This window comes from Hipposideros armiger, unplaced genomic scaffold (assembly GCF_001890085.2).
Source record: "Hipposideros armiger isolate ML-2016 unplaced genomic scaffold, ASM189008v1 scaffold_672, whole genome shotgun sequence".
Taxonomy (NCBI): Eukaryota; Metazoa; Chordata; class Mammalia; order Chiroptera; family Hipposideridae; genus Hipposideros; species Hipposideros armiger.
In genome coordinates this window covers 364,695-387,618 of record NW_017732022.1, presented here as the reverse complement: position 1 = coordinate 387,618, position 22,924 = coordinate 364,695, and the positions used below count along the sequence as shown (strand labels likewise).

General features: G+C 34.0%; 1 protein-coding gene across 1 annotated transcript in view; it reads left to right on the top strand.

Annotated features, from left to right (window-relative positions):
- Nucleotides 1-22,924, top strand: part of FSIP2 (fibrous sheath interacting protein 2) — an 82,499-nt gene that overhangs the window by 45,277 nt on the left and 14,298 nt on the right. Inside the window, exons 17-19 of the mRNA XM_019626385.1 lie at nt 1,047-10,561; nt 13,219-13,710; nt 19,569-19,669. Of these exons, the coding sequence (XP_019481930.1) occupies nt 1,047-10,561; nt 13,219-13,710; nt 19,569-19,669 (10,108 nt within the window). The remainder of the gene's footprint in view (nt 1-1,046; nt 10,562-13,218; nt 13,711-19,568; nt 19,670-22,924) is intronic.

The following is a 22,924-nucleotide window of genomic DNA, read 5'->3' as shown; positions in this document are numbered from 1 at the left end:
AATTTTTTCAAAATGGACAGTTGTGTGGCTGCAATTGCAAGCTCGTCAATAGACTTTCTCCAAGGATAACCTAATTGAACTTAAAGAATTAATAAAGATAAAACAAACAAGAGAAGATTCATGATTCCATCCCATTGGTATTTGGCTCTTCTTTCAAATTGATTCTCTAGTCTTAGACATGCCCAGAGCCTTGCAGTGATTTCCCATGTTCATTCTTCCACATGGAATATTGTTACTTCATTCCTGTCATCTCAATATGGCCAAATACTGTCGAGCAGTCAAAGCTCAGCCAAAAGCCTCCTCTCTCTACAAAGAGTCACCTGATTCCATATGTTGAGGTATAACAGATGATTAAGTTCTGAGGGAGTTTAGAGAAAAAAAAGAGTGTGTTGCTCTACCATTCTAAGAAGTTGGCCATCCTAAGCACAGGTATATGGTTTGCAGTAAATATTCTGTTGAACAGAAGAAAGAATAGAGTTCTAAGTTTGGCTGGTTTGGGACAAACTTGGTGACTAACTGTACTCCCAGGGTTAAAGTACTACGGACATTGTCATCTATCCCTAACCTTTGTGGTGTTAGCACACTTTCATTTCAGTCAAGTTCACAACTCCTTAGCTTCCTAAAAGTAATACACAGTATAACATTAAATGTTTTGATTTAAAGTATTTTTTAAATAATTATTTGTCTCTGTAGATCACTGCAGACATGCTAGGATGTACCACTAAACTGGAAATCATTTTTATGCCCCAGGATTTCCAGGTTCTTAGAGCCCCTAAGCATCTAAGCAAGAGAGATTATCAGCACTTGACTTAGAGATTGAGTGCTTCGGGGTTATTTTCTCAACTTTCTGGCTAAAATTAAGATTCTACAAGGTGAGAAATGAATGTCAGGAGAAAACCCAATTTCTTTCCTGACTAGGTATTTTTTTTCTTTAGTGAGGTGTTCCAAAGGTGAAATTCATATGTAAATAGTTACCAATATATTGAATTTTTCATGTTTCCCTTAATGCATGTTAAAAATGGTAATGTTTTCTTTTTGTTTTTAAGTTCCCAGTGAGGAGAAGGTGTCTATTGTTTCTACAGTGTCAAAGAAAAAATACAAATCAAAACAGCCTCTAAGAAGCATATACAACAATTCTTCGCTTTATCAATTTTGTGACCATCTCACTGAGTCGGTCATTTGCCATTTAATTTCAAGCATTTCTGATAGCACCAAAGATGGCAGAAGAAAGGATAAAGCAAGTGAAAGCCAAAATGCAGCATTTAACGAGATTATTTCAATTGATTCTCAAGTACGTGAGAACAAGTCAATTGCTATTGGAGAACTTGCTTTCAGTATTTCTGAAATCATTACTGAGATCCTTTTAAATGATAACATTATAGAACCTGATATTACACAACAAATGTTGTCTTTAAAAACAAAATACATTTACTGCCCAGGAGTAGATGCTGCTGACTTTGATAATCTCTTTCAGGATCTCTTAATAGGAGTGATCCATGTACTGTCACAAGAAATAGGAATAACTCATCACCTTGAAAGCAATACGAAAAATAAACCATTTTTCATACTGAGAAGCAATAATGTGCCCATTTGCAACAAAACAAATGCTATGGAAAGACAGATAGACTGCAGAGATTTGGAATCATCTACTCACCAAATTGATCATCTCATTCAAAAAAATAAATTACATTTTCTGGCATATAAGTTAGACAGTCTGGTTGGTAGCCTAAAAAGTTGTGAGTCCAAAGAAGTAGTCAATAAAGTTTTCAATATTGTTTTAGATTTATTTTTACCAGATGAACACCCAGGTGAGGCTATGGATTCTGATAAAAAAGCAAGAACATTTTTCTCATTTTCAAATGATCAGCAAAATAATAGCGTACACTTAGGGCTCACCCCCAAATCAGTTTTCCTGCTCAATATCGTGTGTGAGAAACTTATTAGAATACTTTTGGAAAAATTCACAAACACTGTCTTTCTTGATAACGGCCCTCTTTCTGATGAAATATCAGCAGAAGAATATCGTCTTTTAAAAATGCTTCAAAGTTCAAAAGATGAAGAATTTAATTATTGTAAGGGAGCAATGGACTGTGAGCAATTTCAAAGAGATTGTATGTCAGACCTTGTGGAAAATCTGGCAGAAATGGATCAAGATTTATTGTCATCAGACTATATGCTTACTTTCATTTCCCATAGCTTAGTTAAATCACTGATGGACAAACTATGTCATGGTATGCAACTCCCCCAAAGCCCACCTTTTGCAAACAAGCAGTTCAAGTATAGGACAAGAGAAATGCAGTCCAGTTTCATAAAATCAGAAAGGCCAGAATTAGCAGAATTAGGACAAGGTAAAGGTTCTTTAGGATACATGAATTATGATGGTAATAACTTGGCAGGGTCCCTGAATAATCCCAATGTGTTTAGCTCCAAAATACAAGCACCATTTGGCAAGAAGTGTTCAGTAAATTGCTCTTCTGCGTCATCTCTTAAAAGGCAGAAGACAAAGGATATGGATGTAATAGCCATCCGTAAGCTATATATGGGTGATGTGAATGTAGGTGTTTATTCGGCCACATTTTTGGAGGCAATCATTTCAGAGCTGTTTTTTAATCTCTCTACTTCACTGTGGGGTAAACATGAACACATTACTGAAGCCCAGCTTAATGAGATGAATACACTATTTGTCAACAATGTAGTGAATGAGTTTAATAACGCAAGAGTCACCGTTCTACGGAATGCTGAAGAAAGGCTGTGTTTTCCACCAGTCCATAAAGAAACTGTTAGTAGGATTGTTGACTCAGTTTACTATGATGTTTTTCAGACATATAAATTAAAAGTGACCTGTGGTGGTAATCTGGCACTTGACAATACGTCAATAGCACAACGAATAACTAATGGCATATTGTTAGAGATTTTAGACTACCAACTTCCATCTTCCTTCAGGAAAAAGCTCATGCCTAATTCATATTACTCTCTTGAAGCTGAAATTATACTGCAGAAACTTCAAAATAACCTGAGAGAATTCACCTCCAAACCCAGGTCTTCAACAGGCTATAGCACCATGTTATCACACTCATTTTTAGAAGATATTATCAGAAGACTTTTATCTCAATTCATTTCTCCACCCAGTAAGGCTTGCTTTTTGGGAAAAAAGTATTTTATGAGCTCAGATTTTAGTGAAATGTCTACCTGTATAGTAAATAAGGTTATATCTGCCATTTCAAAACATAAAATTTGTTTCACTATATATGATAATCAACATCTATGTACAGAAAAAAACCTCCAGAAGATGGTGGATTCTGTTTATAGTAATATTGTGCAAACATCTGACTCTCCTATATCAATGCAGAAAAGTATAGTCAGCCGAAACCCAATTATGGTTGACCGAATAGCCAGTTTTATTATCCAAGAGATTATTGAAAATCACCTTCAACCATTTTTGTGTGAAGAAGGTTTGCCTCGGCCAAATACTCCATTGGATGCAATATCAAACATGGTTCACCAGGTTCTCAGTGAAGTCATAGAGGCACACAGACTCCAGACACCATTACCCTTAGGTATTTACCCTCATACATTTGTAGGGGAAATTGTTGCCAGACTTTTATCAAAGATTTTCAATTCAAAGCATAACACTGAAATTGAGCTGGAAAACATGACACAAAAAATAGTAAACTCAATAAATAACTACTTTAACAAAGCTAAAATTCACATTCCATGGGATGACAAAGAGCAGTCATACCCCTCTGTAGATGCAGACATTGTGGACGAACTTGTCACCTCAGTTTATACAAATGTTTTAAAACAGCATGGGCTGGACCCTGAGCTTGATAAAGAGTCTGAAGACAATGAAATTTTTGTAGAAAATATTACCAATTTAATTGTAGCAGCTATTTCAGATTACCTTCTTCATCCACTGTTTTCTGGGGATTTGTCTTCATCTTCCTATTCTATTTCTACAGCTGAGAATATTGTTCAGGACATTATTAATAACATCAGTAAATCTACCAAGCCAAGTCAGAGTTTATCTCCTTATAACACCTTGATGCCATACACATTTTTAGAAGACATGATCAGAGTACTATTATCTAGAATCTTTCCTTCTACATCTACCTTTTTTTCAAACAGAGAAACTCCAAAAGATACAGCAAGAGTGAATTTCAATGAAATTGCTTCAGATATAATCACTGATATCAGGATGAAAATTTCTCAACATGAAATTCTATTTTCAAAAGATGAAGAAGAAACCAAATTTGTTTATTCGGAGGATGATGTTCAGCATCTTGTTGACTCAGTATTCAAAAATATTTTACAAAACTCTGAATCTCAAGAATCAGTTGAGCAAAATATCACAAGTAACAATGATGTTCTTATTGATAGAATAGCAGGTTTTATCATTAAACATATCTGTCAACAACATCTTCAGCCATTTGTGGATGGAAAGTCATTGCCTTCTTCTTCATACACATATCTTGACAATGAGAGAAGTCAGTGGTTTTATGCCAGTGTTTATTCTTCAACTTTTTTGGAAGATGTGGTCTCTGGGGTATTAAGTAAAGTATTCCACAGGGTGTTGGGCATTGTACAAACAAAATCATTAAGAGATTCAGAAGATGAACTGTTCGATAAAGCTGAAAAACTCATACATTTGATAGCAGAGGAATTCTCAAAAGCCCAAGTTACCATTCTAGACAACGCTGAGGAACAATTGTGTTTGCCTCCAGTGGAGAGAGATATAATGAAAAACATTATTGACATGGTGTATGGAAACTTTTTGCAAGAATATGAAATGGAAATAATGCCCAATAATGATTTTCTAAATGATTTAAAGACATTGGCTGCAAGGATAACTAAAATCATCTTGGCTGAAACTTTTGATTTCCAAATTCATCCAAATCTCATAGGAAAGCTTCCTTTTAAGTCACACTCCAAACTAAATACTAATGTTTTGACAAAGAGAGTTCAATGTAACATTACTAAATCAAGATTCCAAAGACAGGTATCAACAATGTACACTACTAAGTTATCACATGCTCATCTGGAAAAAATCATCACTCAGCTTATACCTCAGATGGGTCCACTGGCCTCCAGTGCAGAATGCCCAGACACTTCTCAATCAGACTTAAGCAATACAATCATAAAACTGATAAATGAAATAATGTCAATAATTTCAAAACACGCAATATGTATTGTTAAACATGGCAATGAAAAACAAAGTATGATTTCAGAAAAAGATATCCAGTCTATGGTTGATTCCATTTATGCTGATCTTTCATATTCAAATCTATACCAGTCTCTTACAAAAGATAAAAAAGGTATAAGTAACATACCTGTTCCAAAAATAGCAAGTTTTATAATAAAAGAAATATTTAACCATCATCTTCAGTCATTTTTATCAGGAGATAAAACTTCCCTTTCAGCTGCAGTTGATCAAAATTATAAACAGAAAGCAAAAGATCCTAAACAAAGAGAGTTGTCTTTTATTGTAAACTCGGCAGTCTTTTTGGAGGAAGTAATTTCTGAGCTTTTATGTAAACTCCTTTATGCATTCTCACATAATGTCTTAGCTGCTGAAAACTCAGATACAGTAAAAGCCAAAATTACTGGCATTGTTACAGCATTAGTAAAATCAATTGTTCTGGAGTTCACCACATCAGAGATATTAGTTGCAGATTACATTGATTATGATGTGTGTGTTTCAGAAGAGTATAAAGAAATGGTTCAAAAAATGGTCAACCTAATTTATGAAAAAATATTAGATGAACATAAATCTCTGGTTCAAGTGTATAGGGCTATACAAAGTGACACAGTTTGTTTTGGAAGGAGAATATATCATTTGCTATTAGAAGAAATATATGACTATCAGGTACAATTGTTAGTTTTAGGAGAATTAGTGCCTTCTTCCTATTCATTCCCTCAAGCTGATAAGATCATCAGAAATGTGCTCAATGTCCTCATGAAAGATAGTCACACCTTGCCATCATGTATTACTGTGCTGCCTCGCTCACTTTTAGAAGATATGATTTACAAGCTTCTAGTGCATATCTTCCCTTCAACTGACACCGAAAGTGAACTTAAAGAGGAAGAGGCTTTACCAGAGTATGAGTTTATGGATGCAGTTTCAAAACTAACTGATGAAATTATTAAAGAAATTTATGAACATGAAATCCGCCTTGCCACGGCAGAGGAGAATGCAGAAAGTATGCAATTAGAAGTGACTGAAAAATTGGTTGACTCTATATGTAATAATATTTCGAAAAAACCTGAATTTCAAGCTGAAGTGCAAAAGGATGCAGACAGAAAAGGAGGCTCATTCCTCAGTAAAATAGCTGGTTTCATCATGAAGGAAGTCATGGATTATCATCTGCAGCCATTTTTACATGGTGAAGAATCATCTTCCAAGGATTATGACCATGTGTCTATACCTACTAAATCTGGTAAAGAAAAGACACAGGCTTCTCTATATTCAGCTACATTTTTGGAAGATGTAATCATTGACCTTGTTCACAAATTTTCTTCTTTTCCAAATATTACTGAAGATTCTAAGAAAAAAGAAATGCCAGAGACAGATGTTGTGGACTTGGCTATAAAATTCGCAAACTCTCTGATAAGAGAATTTAAGAAAAATGAAATTAAAGTTCTACCAAATGCTGAAGGAATGTTTTCTTTTCCAGCAGTTGATAAAGAGACAGTTGATAAGATATCCAATTTTGTGTACGATCAGTTCATAGCGAAGTACAAGTCTAATGAAATTCAGAAGGATGAAAAAAGTAATATTGTAATAGAAATGATTGCTGCTTTAGCCCAGAAGGCAATGTCTGCTTTCAAGATTCAACCACTTTTTTCAGGAGACTGGTCTTCCACAATCTTTTCATTTCTAAATCCAGATAACATCACCCAAAGGGTTCAACACCTACCACAGAAAACCTCTACAGGGATAAACAGATGCTTAAAAGGAAACCAACTTACTTTACCAGAACAATCATATAAACACACTTCTCTAACCTTAGACCAGAAAAATTTGTTGGGCACTTTGGAAATAGATAGAAGTAAAATCAACAGAAAGAAAAGTTTCCAAACTGAGGAGACATCAATTAAAAAGGGTGAAGTCCAAGATCTGGAAGTTACTTCTATGACTGGAATTATGAGATACGACACAGTTAACCTGTTACCAGGGTCAGCTGCAGGTATGGCAAATAAAAAGAAAGAGAATGAAAATAAAATGGGAAATACAATTCAAACCTATAATGACAATGTATCAAAAGTTACTTCTCCAACTTCTAGTGTGAAAAGTAAAAATACTCAGAAGCCAGGTTTGAGGGTAACACTTAAAAATAATGAAATTGAGAAGAAAAGCAAATCAGCTTCAAAAGAAGAAGCGAGGCAAGGTAATGAGATACACACACAAATTCCAGTAGCTACTGATGATGCAGAATATGAAGAAGAAGTACCTGGACCACATTTTGAAGTAAACAATGAGAAGATTGACAAAACAAGAAAAGTTGCATTTAAAATAGAAGACAATCTCATTCAAATATCTCCTTTGACATCCAAAGTGAGAAATACAGGGACCACAACAGAGAAAACTGAGAAAAGAGTAACCCAAAAGCCAAACACTAAGGAGAGAGAAGATGTTCTGCCTCTAATAGATATAAATAAACAATACTCAGATTATGAAGATGTTCAAAATGTCACTGAAAATATTTATGACAATATCTTAGAAGTAGGTTATTCTCCAGAATCAGCAGATTATTCAGATCTCCCAAGTCCCCCAAGTGATACTGCATTTCATGTAATTCAAGAAGTTGGCAAGGATTTTGCAAAGTCTGTTTCAAAACAGTATCCATCCCTCTCAATTAACAAAAATCTCCCTGCCAAAGAGAAAAAAGAAGAAAAAGAGACAGAGAAAGAAAGAGAGAGGGAGAGAGAGAATAAGAGGAAGCAACAGAGAGGAAGAGAGGAAAAACAGGCAGAGAAAGTGAAAGTTAAGGGGATTAAAAATGAACCTACTAAGTCAGATGATCCTCAGTACCCACGAAAAAGTGAACCTGGAATTTTTCCTGCTCAATTTTTAGAAGATGTTGTCACTGAAATGGTTAACAAGTTAATTTTTTCTACCTCACCAGAAACACAAACATGTGATAGATACAGAAATGTAAGTGATGGGGAAAATCAAGCTGAACTCTATGACACAGCTATGAAGCTTATTGATTCACTGTTAAAGGAGTTTTCGAAGGCTCAAATTAAGGTATTTAGGCCAGATAAGGAAAATCATTTTTTTCCACCTGTAGATAAAGTGTCATCAGCTCCTGAAGTACCTCCCAGGCATAAAGAATCAACTACAGATGAAGCATCATCTAGCATTAAGAAAATAACTGTGGATAAAATGCCACATATGCATAAAGTAACTAAAAAACCCTCTCTAAATAAGATGCCTTTCTTTGATAAAATACCAGCAATCGATAAAACATTGGTTAACAAAGTTGTTCACTCTTCTGTATGCAACATTTTGAAGGAATATAGATCTCAAGACTCCATTTGTAAGAACATAAAGAGTAATGGGGAAAATTTAGCAAAAAGACTAACTACTGCAGTGATAAATGAAATTTTTCAACATCAGCTTAATTTGATATTTTGTGATGAGGTTCCAGCTTCAGCATGTTTGCCTCTGGAAACTAAGGATGTTGTTATAAAGGTCCAAAATGTGGCTCAAATAGCCAACAAAGAATGTCAGACATCATCACCATATACTATTATGCTGCCTCATGAGTTTTTAGAGAATGTGATTTCTGCTCTTTTATCCAAAATTTTCTCAACAGGATCCAAAACCAAAGCAGAAACAGCAGAAGGTGATTGGCTCACAGAACTGGATTTCCTTCAAATGAAGTTATTAAGTACAGTCACAACAGAGATCTCCAAAGATAAAGATTTGCTTATTCAGTATGTGGAATCCTTACATCCCAATGATGATGAAATTATTCAATTAGTGGCTCATTCTATTTACATTAGTCTCTTTTCACAGTTTGGATCACAAGAGGTTATACAAAATTGTGTAGCCAGTGGATGTGTAATTCTTTCAGAAACCATAGCAGATTTAGTTCTACGAGAGGTGACTGGCAATCAGCTGCAGAACTATTTTTCTGGAGAGCTAACTCCACGTCAGTGTGCAGAAGTTGACAGTGCTGTTGAAAATATTCTTAAAGATGTTATCCAAACTACCGATGCTCCCCAGCCACAACCATCACATGCTCATTTACTGCCTTATAACATAATAGAAGAAATTGCCATAAAATTTTTATCAAAGCTTTTATCTGTGTTTCCAAAAGTGGGTAAAGAAAGAGCCAAGTATCTAGAAACTGAAATGCAAAACATTACCTCAAAAATATTAAACTCAATACAAGAATTTATCTCCAAAAATGAAATTAAACTGATACCGCCAGCCAAAAAATTGCCTGCTGTATCTTTAGCTGATAGGGAAAGCATTGAAAACGTAGTTAATTCTGTTTACACCAGTGTTTTAAAGCACTCTGGCTCTCATACTTCTATATTCAAAGATTTAATGGGTAAGAGTAATGTCCTCTCTGATATAATAGGTTTTTTAATGGTGAAGGAAATTTCCAATTCTGAATTTCAACCTCAAGTAGAGGAAGAAGTATCAAGTTCAGAATTATCTCTGGAAGCTGTCCAAATTATGGAAAAAGTGATCAAAATTGTTAATGAATTTAAGTCCCAGGAAAAGTCTTCATCCAAAAAAGGTTCTATGTTAGATGCCACGTTTTTGGAGGAAGCATTGGCCTTGTTCTTGGCTAAACTAATACAGTTGCCAAGTGCCTCAAGCAAAGATGCAAAAAACTTATCAAAACCTGAGTTAAATAAAATCGCATCTCAACTGACAAAATCTGTGACAGCTGAAATTTCCAAAAGTAATATTAGTCTTGTTACGACTGATTCTGAAGAGCAGCTTTTAAATTCAGAAAGTATAGAGATGATTTCTCAGATTATTGACTCTGTTTATAGTAATGTTCTGCAACAATCAGGAACCCATGAAGACCTTTACTATGATATAAAAGGTACAAACAGAGTCTTCCCTAAAAAAGTGGCTAGTTTAATTATTAATGGAGTTTCAGATGTTTCATTAGACACAGGTGGCTCAAAGAATTCAAATGCCAATCTCTTTGGAGATCTAGATATTGATAGAATTGTTCAAAAGGCACAAGAGCATGCTGTTGAAATGATCCCTGATACAGAGAAAGAAGAATTAGATCAAGATTCAATTGGAGAAATGCCAATTAAAATAGTTCCACATGTTGGGAATAAACCAATCAAAGTGGACCCAGACATTATTTCCGAACATTTAGCAGTGATTTCTATAAAAACTCAAACACTTGAGGAACTTAAGATGGAGTGTTTAAGAAAAACTGGACACAGCATTGCAGAAGTGAGAAGAGCATCAATAAATGGGGAAAGTTACCCCTCATTAGACATATCTAATGCAGGAAAGGTGAACAAAGAAAGACGTACTTCATTGAATACAATGGGACGACTGGACGTAAAACCCTTAGAGGTAAGTGCAAAAGCGATGGCAGAAGATCAGTTGAATCATGAGACATAGTTGTTCTGTGATTCCCTTCTTCAAATAGGTATTTTGGAATGAATTTGTTGTTGCTATTGCCCAGCCCAATAGGAGAATTGCATGGTTCAGCAAATATAGTCATATGGTTTACTGGGACTTGCCTTGTTAGCGCTGTGGCTCACTCTAAAGGTCTCAGGCTAGTGTTCCCAAGACAATCAGTTTAAACTGGCTTTTTGTTAGTAGAATGGGAATACAGGGACACAGCTTTAACAGTAAAATAAAGCTGACTGAAATTATAATCTTCATTTGAAAATTCAGTAGAAACACCATTTCGTACAGTTCCTGTAGTTCTTTGTTGTGAATATCTAAAGGTCCAATTAGAATATCAGGATATATGAAGTTTCAAAAATTATTTAAAGTAGCTTTAATTTCACAAACTTAAAGCTACACACCAGTAGTCCTCTTTTTACTTTAGCAACATTTATCAAGAGACATCAGACTACAAACCCTTATTTCTTATCATTTCACTTTATATTAGCCTTTCTCAATTTATTCTATAATCTCAAGAAGTACCCAGTTTCTTTCCTCTTCTATTTTGGTCTAGATCCAGCAGCCCTAATAATGCCATTTTTATGAACCCATTTCCTCTTACTATAGACCTAGCTCTGCCCTGCAGCTCGCAGGCCCCAAATATATTATAATAAATGGGACTTTAAAATGCCAAAATGATGTCCTTGTTATAAGGAAACTACACCACTAAGGACAAAAGAATTGTCTGGACAATGAAGTTACACTGATCCACTACACATTTTGACTTTTATCAAAGCCTCTTGTACCAATGGTGTTCACTCAGAGGACTAAGTGTGTGTAGGGTTATATTATCTGTGTCCTGGACAATGAGAAAAATAGGACCATTCTCCTGAGAGCATAAATTAGAAGTGAATTTTCTCAATCACTGTCCTACAGCCCACTGAACTAAGCCTCAGGGCTGGTAAATATGTTAATGAGTGCTTTATGCTTTCATACCCAAATACTGGGATTATAATGGGATGAGGCATAATTTCATCTCCTTTGTCTAAAATTGTGACAGTCTTTTCCAGCTCAAAAATTTCCTCTTTCATATGCATTCTCATCATTGCATTAATACATTGCTTGGTAGTCTTCATATATAAGTAATCCCCTGGGAATAAAATTTCTGTGAACAGACTATAGAAAAACATTACTTAAAATCAGTTTTTAATTATCTGTAGAATTCTCTGTCACAAATCTTACTGTTAGTTACCAACTCTCTTTGCTTAAGTCATTTTAGATTAAAAAAAAGATAATATTTAAACCAAACAATTACCTCTGTCCTCTGAAGAGGAAGAAAAGCCATACTAAAACAAACAAACAAACAAAAACAAAGAAGCAGACACAGAGAAAAAACTCTGTTAAGACATGTGCTTTGTACCAAATTGGGTACTAATGCTGTCTTTCTCCAGCACAGGGGCAGAGAAGAAACAAATAAAACAGTAAGTTAGATCAGAGAAACCAGATACTTGTTTACTCCACCTCAGGGCTTTATTTTTCATTTGAGGTACCATAAATTCCCAACACACTAGGCATATACACTATTAAAACCATATATAGTAAAAAATTTCAAAGCCATACAGAATGACTGGATTTTCTAAACCATGGGTTCTCTCCACTAACAAAGAAAATCAAAACTGATTGTGCTTTAATGTTTTAAAGAGGCAGTGTCTATATTTTGTTTTCACAGAAGATATTCTATTAGGGCACCATTATCTGGAACCTGGCTTACGATGTTTAAAAGGCATGTTGAGGTCTATGATTATTAAATCAAGTTAATTTGGAGGTCCTGTGGCATCATCAAAAACTACAAAAGTGGGGAAATTCTATTATTTAATTATAGTTGTCTTTGATCTGCCTTTAGACATTGAAAATGGAAAGTGGGATTTGATTAGGGATGTGAGGGGAAAAAAATGAAGATTTATGTTTTGAAGATTTTTTTTTGAAAACTATGTCCAAAGGATCAGGAGTGGAAGGATAGTGATTAAAGAGTCAAAGACTTCACAATTTTGGTTATTCATCCATTAAAAATCAAGATTAGATGACACTTTGATTTTTTATTGACAAAAATTAGGTCTCTTTATGATTCATTATCTAGAATTTTAGAAAAAAATAGATTATTTTGTCTACTTCTGTCACAAAACTTTAGAAGTAAATGGGGAAAAAAGTAAATTATGATGCAACAAAATATAAAGTTTAAGAAAAGACCCATGTTAGACCATCTATGCTTTGAAGTAAGTTATGGTGTATTACTATGTAAAGTGAGTGTAAAAGAAATGATAGACACCAAAAATTTTTTTAATTAAAGTTTATTGGGATGATATTACCTTTGTATGTTATTTACTTGTATGTTACAAATATTTTAAGAAAAAGGAACAAATGAAAGTTATAAGAAATATTTGGTATCTCATAATTTTCATTTGTTTCTTTTTCTTCTTAAAATATTGCTAATATACAAGTAAATAGCATATGAAGGTTATACTACATAAAAATACAAATCATATTAACATAGATATAATAACCATAGGAAAAGTGATTGAGGCATTTGTTTTTAATATTCATCATACCTTCAATTCCAGGTGGTTTGCAGAAATTCATTTCAGAATGTAAGAAAGCCTGATATCATGAAGGTGGAGCTTTTAAAAGATGTTCAGAGCAAAAAAGACCTCATCATCCGATTAGTGGCTCATGATATTGAAGAAGATGCAGAAAGTAACATAAATGAGGGACTAATGTTTGAGGAAGGTGAAGTTGTTCTAGGAGAGATTGTACCAGACAGCTTAGGAGAACAACTTGAAGATCAAGTGAAAGTAACCACAAAGCTAATAGAAAGCAAAGTTGTTTCTCCCAAGACAACATGCACCAAGAGCCTGAAAAAGGTTTTGTCAATAAGTAAATGTTGTCAGACCACATCCAGTGTAAAGATTGACAGCACAGAAGCAACTTCAAATCATATAAAAGAACCTAAGGAGAGACAAGTTAAAAGAGCTGTTGCTGAGCTTGACATGGCCACCTGCTCAACAACCACGCCTGTAACAGACTCTTCTTGGGGGAAAAAGCAACCACATAAGGTGAGTGAGAAACTCATGTCAATGACTAGATACCTATGGAAAGAATAGAGATCTTCAGAAATCCTGTCCAAAAATGTACTTAATTAGGAAGAACAGAATACTAAATGGTTCCAGTTTTCTCCTAAATCTGGTAATATTTACAGGATAAGAAAAACAATTAACAGAAAAGCCACAGAACTCAACTGAAGGAAAGCAAATAATGGAAAGAGAGCTATTATTATTTAGAGCCCAATGAAAAACCATGTAAGAGAAATGAAAGCTAATTGTTTATATCTATTACTTAATATATTCTAGCCTTTTTGTGACCAGAAAGTGGGCCAAGGTAGGAGGAAATAAAAAGATACACACAAATTCAGATTGTCTGGGCTTAAAATAAAAATTATTTGAAGAAATAATGGCTGAAAACTCCCCTAATCTAGGAACAAAAATAGATATCCAGGTCTAGGAAGCCCAGAGAGTTCCAAATAAGATGACTCCAAAGAGAAATATATGAAGACACACTATAATTAAAATGATAAACAAAGATAAAAAGAAAATCTCAAAAGCAGCAAGAGAAAAACAACTTATTACACACAAGGGAAACCCCACAAGGATAGCAGAATGTTTAGCAGAAATTTTACAGAGCAGAAGGTAGTATCATGACATATTTCCAGTTCTAAAAAGAAAAAAATTCCAACCAAGAATTTTCTATCTGCTAAGGTTATCATTCAGAATTGAAGGAGCAATCAACAGTTTTCCAGATAAGCAAAAACTAAAGTTCATCATCACTCAACCGGCCTTACAAAAAATGTTGAAGAGGATTTTTTCTAAACTGAAAAGAAAATGCACTAATTAATAATAAGAAAACAATTGAAAGTAAAAATCTCACTGGAAAACAGAAATCTATAGTAAAGGTAGAGGAGCAATCATCTATAAAACAAGTATGAAGGTTAAAAAACAGTAAAATTAACTAAAATAATAATTAGTTAAGAGAAGCATATATTTAAAATGTGAATGTGTCATTAAAAATAAAAAAAAATATGCAGGGAATAAAAATGTAAAGCTCTGGAATTCAAGTTGCTAACAACTTAAAATAGATTGTTATATACTTAGGATATTATATGTGAACCTCATAGTAACCACAAAGGGAAGAAAAAAAAACTAGACAAAAGAAAATGAGAAAGAAATCTAAGCATAACACTAATAAAGCTATCAGATCACAGGGAAAGAAAGAGAAGAAGGAACAGAGTAACAACAACAACAAAAAAACAGCCAGGGAACAAGTTACAACATGGCAATAAATACATATCAATAACTACTTTCAATGTAAATGGACTAAATCCACCAATCAAAAGACAGTACCTGAATAGCTAAAAAACAAGACCCATTAGGCAGCCAACTAGAGATTCGCTTCAGAAGTAAGGACACAGACTGAATGTAAAGGGTGGAAAAAAATTATTTCATGTCAATGGAAACAAAACAAAAAGCTGTATAGCTATACTCATATCAGACAAAAAAAAACCCATTAAAATAAAGGTTGTATAAAAGACAAAGAAGGGCAATACATAATAATAAAGAGGTCAACCAAGCAAGAGACTATAACACTTATAAATATATTTGCACTCAACATAGAAACACCAAAATATGTAAAACATATATTAATGGACCTAAAAGGAGTAGTACAATAATAGTAGAGGACTTTAACAACCCACTTACATCAATGAATAGACCTTTGAGAGAGAAAATCAATAAGGGAATATCAGTATTAAATGACACAGACCGGGTGAACAAGAAAGGAAGACAGGAAGGCAGGAAGGAAGAAAGGCAGGCAAGAAGGAAGGAAGGAAGGAAGGAAGGAAGGAAGGAAGGAAGGAAGGGAGGGAGGGAGGGAGGGAGGGAGGGAGGGAGGAAGGAAGGGAGGAAGGAAGGAATGATTAATCTAAAAGCAACGAAATACACATTTTCCCCAAGTGCACAAGGAACATTCTCTAGGACAGATCACATTAGGCCACAAAACAAACCTCAGTAAATTCAAGAAGGTTGAAATATCAAGCATCTTTTCTGACCACAATGGTGTGGAACTAGAAATGAATTACAAGAAAAAACTGGAAAAACCACAAAAACATGACAATTAAACAATATGCTACTGAACAACCAATGAATCACCAAGAAAATCAAAGGGTAAATTAAAAAAAAATACTTTGAAATAAAGGAAAACAGAAATAACATAACAAAATTTATGGGATGCATCAAAAGCAGTACCAAGAAGGAAGTTCATAGCAACACAGGCCTACCTGTGAAAAAAATTTCAATCTAACTTTATACCTATATTAACTAGAAAAAAAAATGAATTCAGAAGTTAGTAGAAGGAAGGAAATGATAAAGATCAGAGCAGAAATAAATGAAATAAAAACTAAAAAGGCAATAAATAGAAAAGACCAATGAAACTAAGAGCTTATACTTTGAAAAGATAAAATTGACAAACCTTAGCTAGACTAACCAAGAAAAAAAGAGGGCTCAAATAAAATCAGAAATGAAAGAGAAGTTACAACTGATACCACGGAACTAAAAAGCATTTCAAGAGACTACTACAAACAAACACCAACAAATTGAACAGCTTGGAAGAAATGTATAAAAACCTAGAAACATACAATCTTCTAACACTAAATCATGAAAAAACAGAAAACCTGAATAGATGAATTATTAGTAAAATATTTGAATCAGTAATCAAAACCTCCCAAGAAATAAAGTCCAGTGCCAGACGGCCTCTCTGGTGAATGCTTCCAAAAATTCAAAAACTAATTAATAGGTATCCTTTTCAAAATCTTCCCAAAAGAACTGAAGAGCAAGAAATACTTCCAAACACATTTTACAAGATCAGAATCACCCTGATACTAAATAGAGAAAATACACCATAAAAAAGTAAGTCACAGGGCAATATCCTGGATAAATGTAGATATAAAAATCTTCAACAAAATATTAGCAAGCTAAATTCAACAATATTTTGATAGGATTATACAAAACAATCAAATGGGATTTATTTCAGTGATGCAAGGAAGGTTCAACATCCACAAATCAATCAACATGATACACTGCATTAACATAGTGAAGGGTAATCTAAAGCTAATATGCTCATTCAATTGATGCAGAAAAAGCATTTGCAATAGCTCAACATCCATATATGATAAAAATTCTCAACAAAATGGGTATACAGGGAATAAAATAAAGGCCATACATGACAATCCTACAGCAAATACAACAGTGTCAAGCTGAAAACTTTTCCTCTAAGATCAGGAATAAGACAAGGATGCCCACTGTCCTCACATTTATTCAACATAGTATTTATTGGAAGTCCTAGCCATTGCAATTAGGCAATAAAAAAAAATAAAATGCACCCAAATGAGAAAGGAAGATGTAAAACTGTCGCTATTTGCAGTTGATATGATACTATATATAAAAAACATTAAAGACTCCAGCAAAAACAAACAAAAAAACACAAAAATCTGTTAGAATAAATGAATTCAGTAAAGTCACAGAATTAAAAAAATACAATATATAAAAATCTGTGGAATTTCTATGCACTAATAACAACTATCAGAGAAATGAAGAAAGTAATCCCATGTATCCAAAAGTATAAAATATTCTAAGAATAAATTTAACTAAGGAGGTGAAAGACCTATACAATGAAAACTGTAAGACACTATTGAAATAAATTAAAGACAAAAAAATGGAACAATATTCTGTGCTCGTGAATTGGAAGAATTCATGTTGTTAAATGTCAATGCTGCCCAAAATAATCTATGGATTCAGTGCAATCCTTACCAAAATTCCAATGGCATATTTCACAAAACTATAACAAGTTACTTTAAAATTTGTATGGAGCCACAGAAGATCCAAATAGCCAAAGCAATCTTGAGAAAGAACAAAGCTAGAGGTATCATGTTCCCTGCTTTTAAGCTACACTACAAAGCTGTAGTAATTGAAAGAGTATTGTATTGGCACAGAAACAGATGTACAAACCAATGGGACAGAATTGAGAGCACAGAAATAAACCCACACATGTGTGGGCAATAAATTTGTGACAAAGGGGCCAAGATCTATAATGGGGAAAGGACAGTCTCTTCAGTAAAAGGTGATGGGAAAACTGAGCAGCCATATGCAAAAGAATGAAACTAGGCAACTACCTTTTACTGTACACAAAATTAACACAAAACAGATTAGACTTGAATGCAAAACCTGAAACAAAATTTCTAGAAGAAAACAGGCAGCAAGCTCCTTGATATTGGTCTTGATATTTTTGTGTATCTGACTCCAAACACAAGGGAAACAAAATAAAACTAAAAGCAAAAGTAAACAAATAGCACTATATCAAACTAGAAAGCTTCTTCACAGTGAAGGAAGCCATCATTAAAACAAAAAGACAACCTATTGAATGGAAGAAGATATGTGCGAATCATACATTCGATGAGGGTTTAATATCCAAAAATATATAAAGAACCCATATAACTCAACAACAAAAACATACAACTCAATTTAAAAAATGAACTGAGGATTGGAATAAATATTTTCCCAAAGAAGATGTACAGATGGCCAACAAGCACAAGAAAAGATGTTGCAATCACTAATTATTAGAGAAATGCAAATCAATACCACATACCTGTTAGAATGGCTATTATCAAAAAACAGAAAATAAGTGTTGGGGAGGATGTGGAAAAAAGGGAACCCTTGTACCTGTTGGCGGGACTGTAACTTAGTGCTGCCACTGTGAAAAACAGTATGGTTTCTCAAATTATTAAGAACAGAACTACCATATGATCAGCTATTCCACTTCTGGGTATTTATCTGAAGAATATGAAAACATTAATTCAAAAAGATATACTCATATGCATCCCTATATTCATTTGGCATTATTTATAATAGTTAAGATATAGAAGTAACCTAAGCATCTATCAATGAATGAATGGACAAAGAAGTTGTGATTATATATAAATGGAATACTACTCAGCCATAAAAAATTACTTAAATCTTACCATTTGTGACAAAATGGATGGACCTTAAGGGTGTAATGCTAAATGAAATAAGTCAGAAAGAGAAAGACAAATACCATGTAATTTCCCTCCTATGTAGAAATAAAAAAAAATAAGTGGAAAAATAAAACATAACAAAACCCAACTCCTAGATACAGAGAACAGATCAGTGGTTACCAGAGGGAAAGGGGATAGGAGAGGGGTCTGGGTAAAAGGGAGGCAGGGGGTCAATTATATGGTGATGGATAGTTAATAGACTTTCGAAGGTGATCACATTTTAGTGTACACAGATGTCGAATTATAATGTTGTATACCTGAAACTTATCTAATAATAATAAATGGAAAAAGAAATGTTATAGAATTACATTATCAATAGCCTTTTTTCTGAGATTCTAACAGACATCAAAATAAAAGTATTCTCATATAAAGTATGGCCATGAAATTGCACATGACTTCCCAACAAATAGATCACACTATAAGTTACGATGATTGACCTAACAAGCTTCGGAATTGGCCAGAATTATATCTGTTCTTTTTTATTTTTGAACTCAGTAAGATACGATTAAAAATATCAGTCAAGTGCAGAAATGGAAAACTACATTCTTCATTGTGATAGGTTTATCTTTCAAATCTATTCAAACTCCAATATTATTATACAGATCATCTTCATTGAGCCACTTCCAAAGAATTATATTGGAAAGACATTTTAATTAGAATTATAGGGTTTATCCATCTTTTAAGTAATCTCTAAAACTTTTTTTCATTATATTGTAGAGTACAAAATATGCCAAGAAGGTGATAAAGTACACATCAAACTCTACCTTATGTAATACCTGCTTTTCATTTTTCCAGAAAGAAGAAATAAATCCTATTACTGAACCAACACATTACTTCATACACAGAATTATGAGTTCATCTTCATACAACCAAGAAGATCTGATTTCATCTGCCAGGTACATAAAGTTAAAATAATATAAAAGTAGAAATTTGAGATGAAAGTATTGCTTATGGGAAGAATGGCGTCCATGGTAAAACTCTGATTGGGCAAGCATTCAGTGCTAAACCTTCCTTCACTCCTTATTCTTCCTTTCCAAAGCTCCCCGCTGTGGGCACTTCCTAAAGCTTCCCATTTACTTGATCCTCCCATTTTTACTTTTCTGCCCTCTGCATCCTTTAGTACAACTGTGTCTTAGATCAAGAATTTGCTAGTTTTTTATGTGGAAAATAAGCATTGGGTCATAATAGTATCTGTACCACCTGCACAAAGGGTTCTTGCTCAAATCTCTTAAGTAACTAAATGTCCCAATAGTGTAACTGTCTGTAAGAATAATCCAAAGGAGAGAAGGAGTAGTGTAAGTTGGTGTACCCAGAGATAAACTTTAGAATGCAATGGAATGTGATGTGGGACTATAAGTAAAAGCAGCATTTACATGAGAAGAAGACAACCCAAGTTATGATGGCTACAGCAGCAGAGTCTGGACTGTGTGACATTTATAGAGGACAGAGAGAGCAAAGTACACTGTAGAATTGAAATCTGATTAATAACTACAATACAAGTCTAGAATAGTTTAAACTTATCTAGAATTGTTCTTAAGCTTATATGAATATGCATAACCTTGAAGAGGCAGCATTTTCTATTGTGGGAGAAGCAATGGGTATGAAGAGAAATGGTTGCACTTTTTTCCCATATAGCATAATGGAATTGTTTCTTTTTGACACTCTATTTTGGGACATCTAGTTCTGGACCATTATTGCATCTTCTTCCTGTGTAGTGGTTATTTATACATACATAATTACTAATGCAAGCACCTCTCTATAATTTATATTAATGATAAAGAGAAGGGCACAGATAATACAAAATAAAATTCAATTTAGAGAAAATGACAGAACAGAAAACTTCAGTCAAATGTCAGCAGCAACCAAGTGAATGGTCAGTCAAGGAGAAGCCATATTCAAAATGGTAGGAAATTTCACAGATTTTTACTTGCCCTTTCCCAATCCCCTCTGCAACATGATGTGGCACAGTGGGTAGAAACAGCCTAATTCCCAGTTCCTCCTTATGGAATGGAAGGAATAGACTATAACTTGTCTGCAATATTCTAGCCTATCTGTGGACTGTCTGAGGAAATATTTTCTGTCTCACCTGAATAAAAGCTCAGATTGGGAGCAGTTCTATAGTTTGGATTTAAGCCTGGAAACCACAGAAGGCAGTCGATAGGGGACTAAAGATGCACAAACACCTTAGGCCCTGAGAAGAAACATGATGAGAATTTAAACATTTAAAATAGATCAAGAAAACATTTAAAATAGATCAGGAAAACAGAAGAAGACAAAGAAAAGTACAAAATAGGCCCAAAACAACAAAAGACTTTAAAGCTCTAATTCAGGTTGTTCCCAAGGTTCAGGGTCCTGCTAATTAGTGACGGGCTTCCACACCGATTTCCAAAAACTGGGAGAAGTAGCTGTTTCTTCAAATGTCTATTTTTTACAAAAGATCACAATGCACATAGAGAAATATGGAAATAGGACCCATTTAAAGAAACCAAATAAATCTCTAGAAAGTGTCCATAAAGAAGCACACCAAAAGGATAAACACTTTAAAACAACTGTCTTTAATATGTTCAAAAGCTATAGGAGAACACAAAAAAACTAAAGGAAATCAGAGGAAAAGTATATGAACAAAATGAAAATAAAAATAGAGATATAAATTATTTAAAAGAACCGGACAGAAATTCTAATGCTGAAAAATAAAATAGCTGAATTGAAAAATTCACTACATGACTTAATCAAGAGAAGGCTCAAGAGAAGTTTCAAAAGAATGCTCAATCAAGCAGAAGAAAGAATTAGTGAAGTTGAACACAAGTCATTTGACGTTATTGCATCTGAGAAGCAAAAAGGAAAAAAGAAAAAAGAAAAAAAGGACTGATAAAAAGGTGAACAGAGCCTGAGGGACTTAGGGACACCTTCAGTGGACCAATATATACGTCTTTGGAATTCTGGAAAAAGAGAGAATGAGGCAAGATTATTTGAGGAAATAATGGCTAAAACCTCCCCCAATTTGTTTTTGTTTGTTTTTTTTAAGATTTTTTTTGGGGGGGGGGAACTGGGAGGACAGGAACAGTGCTGGGGAATTGGGGGAAGGGGAACAGACAAGTTGCTGTCCTTTTGTTCCTCAGTCCAGTTGTGGAGGGCAGTGTCATTGGCCCTCATATGTGGGATCCGAACTGGGGCCCTCTGGCGTCCCAAGCCAGTTCTTAACCATCGCACCACTCAGCCAGCCCCCTCCCCCAATTTGGAAAAATAACTATGACTATACAAATGCACCAAACTCAATGAATCCTAAGTAGTGTAACTACACAGAGACAACACAGAGACATAATCAAACTATCAAAAGACAAAGACAAAGCAGCAAGAGAGATGACATGTCATGTATAAGAGATTCCCATAAAATTATCGGTAAAATCTTCAGAAGAAACATTCCAGGCTGGAAGGCAGTGAATGATATATTTAAAGGACTGAATGAAGGAAAACTATCAAATGAGAACTCCATAAGCAACAAAAATACCCTTCAAAAATGAGAGAGAAATCAAGACACTGTAGAACAAAAAAAAAAAACTGACGAAATTCATTACCATTAGACATGACCTAAGAGAAATGCCAGAAGTTCTTCAAATTGAAACTAAAGGATGCTAAACAGTAACTCAAATCATATGAAATATGAAGTTCTCTAGTAGGTAAATACATGGACAAATATAAAAACTAGTATAATAATTTTGGTTCATAACTCCACTTTTTATTTTCTGTAGAATATAAAAGACAAATGTGTAAAAAATATAAATCTATGCTGATTGGTATAGAATATATAAAGACATAACTTGGGACATCGATAACACAAAGCAGATTAATCTATAAAGGAGTAGAGTTTTTGTATTGAAGTCAAGTTGGTATCAATTTAAGATAGACTGTCATAACTTTAGGATATTATAAGTAATCCATGTGATAACAACAAAGAAAATATCTACAGGATATGCAAAAAGGAAATGAAAAGGGAATCAAAATATATCTCCACAAAAAGGCAATAGTGGAGGAAATGATGGATAAAATAAGCTATGACATACATAAAAATAACAAAATGGCAAAAGTACTTGCCTTCCTACCAGTAATTATTTTAAGTGTAAATGGATTAAACACTCCAATGAAAAGAAAGA